Here is a 5194-nt window from a genome sequence, read left to right on the forward strand (position 1 = left end):
CCCAGCTCCCCCACTCAGCAGCTTCGCTCACCCCCCCGCCACTCACCACCTCTCCACGCGTCGTTATCTTACTCGGCGCTACTCAGCGAGTTAATTGGCGCTAACTCGCAATAAGCGATCCGCTCCGACGGAAGAGGAGACCGCTCATGTCATGGCGAGCGATGGAACCTCCCGATCGGAATCTGCGCAGCGATGATTTCATGGATTCCGTGGCCGGGTTCCAGGTTTCCAGCGGGCCGCGTGGCTCAGCGGGCGCGCAATCGGGAGGCCGCGAGCTTTTATTCAGATTGGGGGATTCACTCAGCCCACCGTTCCTCCGGGGGGGGTCGATAAAACGAGTACCACTTTGTGAGAAACACCAAAGGCGACTGCTGCCATCGGAACGTGGAGCTTCCGCCACTGGCTCACGTTGACTTGTTGACCTTCCGTGTCGCAGGTACCAAGCGGCCGTCAGTGCACCTCCTCGCCTTCGTCCGCCGAGCCGGCGCCGCTGAGCGCGCTGGGTTCGAATCCGGGCTGCGTTCTGAGTTTGCGTCACCTGCGATTAAACCGTGTTCTCAAGTTCAGCAAGTTGATGGTCTCAGCTCGAGTGTGCAATGACCGCACACACAACACACACACACGCGCACACACACACACACACACGCACGCACACGCACACACGCGCACACGCGCACACACACACGCGCGCACGCACACACACACGTGCACACACACGCGCGCACACACACGCGCGCACACACACACACGCGCACGCGTACATACACACACACGCGCACACACACACACACGCGCGCACACACACGCGCACGCGTACATACACACACACGCGCACACACACACACACGCGCGCACACACACACACACGCACACACACACACACGCACACACACACACGCACGCGCGCGCATTCCACGAGGTTACCGTTTAAATCGGCAAATTTCTCGGTTCTGAGAATGAAAAAGCTCGGGTTGATTGCCGACGCGCCGCTGTTCATCTCGAGCGGGACGTGTGAGCGAGCGCAGCGCCCCATCGTGTGCCGAGAACAGGGGGCACTTGAAGGGATCTCGGAAGCAGTTCTGTGATATCTCTTCCGCGGGCTGCTCTCCAGCACAGCGGGGCAGTGTCCCGCTATGTCAGCTGCGCGCGTCAGCTCGCGCCTGGGAACTCTCGGCGACTCACCCAGCACCACCTCCAGACACCACCTCCCCCCTCCCCTCTGCCCCCCCCCATCTTCCAGCTCCCCCAACTCTCACTCATCCCTCCCATCTCCCCGCTCCCCCGACCCTCCCCATCTCATCCCACCCCTCCCATCACCAAACTTCCCCCCCCCCTCCTTTCGTCCCTCCCATACCCATCTCCCCCACCTCCCAGCATCGCCCCCCGCTCTCTTTACCCCCCTCTCTCCCGCCTCTCTCTCAATCTCACTCCCCCTTCACCACCCCGCCCCCTCCCTCCCCTTACCCCCTCGCCCCCCCACTCCGAGGTGTCCCCCGTGCCGCGGCTCCCAGCCGGGCTCAGGTGCGCGCCGCGCCGCAGGAGCCATGATCCCCTCTCACGCCGCCACCAGCAGGGCCAATGGCTTCGCCCCTCGCTACTCACCGGGACAGAACCCCCCCGCACGGGGCTCCTCTTCGGGGAACGCCGAGCTCATACTGCTCAGAGACACGCAAGCACCACCACCGCCATCGCCATCATCAGCAGCAGCAGCACCGCCCGCCGTGTCCGCCGCTCTTATTCTCGAGTCTCGAGGTGCCGCGTTGAGTCGCGACCCCGCGGCGCCGCCGGGCAGCGCTGGGGAACCTCCGCGGGACACGTGGGGGAGGAAGGTGGACTTCCTGCTGTCCGTCGTCGGCTTCGCCGTGGACCTGGGCAACGTGTGGCGGTTCCCTTACGTGTGCTACCAGAACGGTGGAGGTGCGCTCCGGAACACGTGTCTGTGTGCATGCGTGCGTGTGTCTGTGTGTATCTGTGTGTCTGCGTGCGTGCGTGCGTGTGTCTGTGTGTCTGTGCGTGTGTGTGTGTGCGTGCGTGTGCGTCTGTGTGTGCGTGTGTGTCTGTGTGTATGTGTGTGTGCGTGCGTGTGCGTCTGTGTGTGCGTGTATGTCTGTGTGTGTGTATGCGTGTGTCTTTGTATGTGCATCTGTGTGTGTCTATGTGTATATGTGTGTATGTGTGTGTCTGTAAATGTGCATCTGTGTGTGTGTCTGTATGTGTGTGCATGTGTGTGTCTGTGTATGTGCATCTGTGTGTGTCTGTGTGTGTGTCTGTGTGTGTGTGCATGTGTGTGTCTGTGTATGTGCATCTGTGTGTGTGTCTGTATGTGTGTGAATGCGTGTCTGTGTGTGTCTGTGTGTCTGTGTATGTGTATGTCTGTGTGTGCATCTGTGTGTGTGTGTATCTGTATGTGTCTGTGTGTGTTATGGGGAGCGGTGGTGTAGCGGTTAGCGCGCTGGGCTACGAACCTGACGCACCGAGTTCGATTCCCGCTCACGGCCAACACCAGTGACGACTATCTGGACCGGTCCTGGGCCTCCCCTAGGTCGACTCAGTCTCAAATTATTGCCTAGTACGATGTGTAAATATCGCCACTAGGGAGACAAAGGCGGCCAGGCGTGGTGCTGGCCACCCACCCCTTCGTGTGCCGTTCCGGCCTTGCTGCTCGCTAAAAGCACTTGCCCCAACAGTCTGCTACAGGCTACACGGGGGATCTTCGTGTTATGGGGAGCAGTGGCGCAGTGGTTAGCGTGCTACGCTACGAACCAGAGGTCGCAAACGGGTTTTGATTCCTTACCCGTACCCGTACCCGGCCGCACCAGGGTCGCAAACGGGTACCCGTACCCGGCCGTACCCGTACCCTAGCCGTACCCGGCTGGGTAGGGTACGGGTACGGCCGGGTACCTGATTGCGATTGCGACCTCTGGGATGAAGCCATGTTGCAGGCGCGGGTGGGTTGATTCTAGGAACTTGAATTGTGAGAAGAGACAAGACGTTGGGAAATGAGTGACAAACAGTTACTCACCAGTGACTCACGGTCTACCCGTACCCAGGGTCGCAAACGGGTACCCGTACGCTGTGTGTATGTTGTGTGTACGCTGTGTGTGTGCTGTGTGTACGCTGTGTGTACGCTGTGTGTACGCTGTGTGTGTGCTGTGTGTACGCTGTGTGTACGTTGTGTGTACGCTGTGTGTGTGCTGTGTGTACGCTGTGTGTATGTTGTGTGTACGCTGTGTGTGTGCTGTGTGTACGCTGTGTGTACGCTGTGTGTACGCTGTGTGTGTGCTGTGTGTACGCTGTGTGTACGTTGTGTGTACGCTGTGTGTGTGCTGTGTGTACGCTGTGTGTATGTTGTGTGTACGCTGTGTGTGTGCTGTGTGTACGCTGTGTGTACGCTGTGTGTACGCTGTGTGTGTGCTGTGTGTACGCTGTGTGTACGTTGTGTGTACGCTGTGTGTATGCTGTGTGTATGCTGTGTGTACGCTGTGTGTACGCTGTGTGTGTGCTGTGTGTACGCTGTGTGTACGCTGTGTGTACGTTGTGTGTACGCTGTGTGTACGCTGTGTGTGTGCTGTGTGTACGCTGTGTGTGTGCTGTGTGTACGCTGTGTGTACGTTGTGTGTACGTTGTGTGTACGCTGTGTATGCTGTGTGTATGCTGTGTGTACGCTGTGTGTGTGCTGTGTGTACGCTGTGTGTGTGCTGTGTGTACGCTGTGTGTATGTGCACGGTGTATATGCACGTATCCGTGTTAGTTCGCGTGTAGACGAGGCATCACAGTGCGTGCTGGGCGCCACAGAAGCGAGCAGGGAATAAAAACCATGCCTATGCATGGATTCCGGAACGCTTTCCAATCCGGGATGGGGGTTGACCCAACCCATCATCCATCCGGGGTCGTTAAAATAAGTAACACTGAACCACCCCCTGGATGAGAGCTGTTAATGGGTCAGCGCGCTCGAAATCGCCGGGTCGATTCGACCTCCCGGCACGGCAGCCGAAACACCGGGCCGGAGTTTCTCGACTCCCCACGCGGGCGTTTCACGAGCGCGTGGTGGTGGGGCAGAGTGCGGGCAGGCCCACAACCTCTTTCAAAACGTCGCATCAATTGTGGGGGGGGGCCGTTGTGCAACTGATGCTGGGAAATCTGGAAGCAAGCAATAGCGGCGTGGGTGTGTGATTGGTGGTGGTCATAACAGCATTGGCCGTGATGGAGCAATCCCCCAAGTGGTGGTGCCACGGGAGTGTGGAGGTCTCGCTCGGCACGCTGTACCCCCCGTGAACAATCCTGTACCCACGTGAACAAGCCTGTACCCACGTGAACAATCCTTCTCGTGTATTCAACATTGTAAACGCACACGCTGTCGTCTTTACTTGAGCGTTATTCAACATTGTTATGTTAAATTGTTGCTACATTTATCTAAACTTTGTTAAATGTAAAATGTTAAAAACTCTGTACGCTTTAAATGTCTCGATGTAACCCAGCACGGTTGGCTGTGAGCGGTGCGAAATAAGTTTAACACACACACACAAACACACACACACACAAACACACACACACACACAAATACACACACAAACACACAAACACACACACAAACACACACACACAAACACACACACACAAACACACACACACACACAAACACACACACACAAACACACACACACATACACAAACACACACACACACAAACACACAAACACACACAAACACACACACAAACACAAACACACACACAAACACACACACAAACACACACACACACATACATAAACACACACAAACACACACAAACACACACAAACACACACAAACACACACACACAGGTCGCCCTGACAGCAGAGCGTTGTGTTCTCAACCTTTATGGGTGTTATTGAGTGTCCGGGCTAATGAACATGACGCGGGACGACTGACGAGTAGGGGGGGGGGGGCACAAGGGCGAGGGGGGCACAAGGACGAGGGGGGCACTTGGAATCGCCACGAGTCGTCGACTCGGGGCGCACGTGACCGCGTTGGGCGTGCGGCGCGCGCGTCCGCCTTTGTCTTCCCCAACCCCGTAATGTCCACGAGGCGTGTCGGGCTACTCGTTTAGGGCCGAGTGTACCTAACGGTGGCCCACGCGAGGTTGAACCGCCGATCGCCACCGACAAGAGTGTGTGTGTGTGAGTGCACGCATCACCACGACACGAGTGTGTG

General features: G+C 57.5%; 1 protein-coding gene across 2 annotated transcripts in view; it reads left to right on the forward strand.

Annotated features, from left to right (window-relative positions):
* The first annotated feature begins 1493 nt into the window (after positions 1 to 1493).
* LOC144945241 (sodium-dependent serotonin transporter-like) overlaps positions 1494 to 5194 on the forward strand; it is a 26654-nt gene continuing 22953 nt past the window's right edge. For both annotated transcript variants that reach the window (XR_013639642.1, XM_078873602.1), the window contains exon 1: positions 1494 to 1917. Coding sequence is in view for 1 of the 2 variants with exons in the window: in XM_078873602.1 (XP_078729728.1) it covers positions 1545 to 1917 (373 nt within the window). In the remaining variant the exon portion in view is untranslated. The remainder of the gene's footprint in view (positions 1918 to 5194) is intronic.

Source organism: Lampetra fluviatilis, chromosome 37, assembly GCF_964198595.1.
Source record: "Lampetra fluviatilis chromosome 37, kcLamFluv1.1, whole genome shotgun sequence".
Taxonomy (NCBI): domain Eukaryota; kingdom Metazoa; phylum Chordata; class Hyperoartia; order Petromyzontiformes; family Petromyzontidae; genus Lampetra; species Lampetra fluviatilis.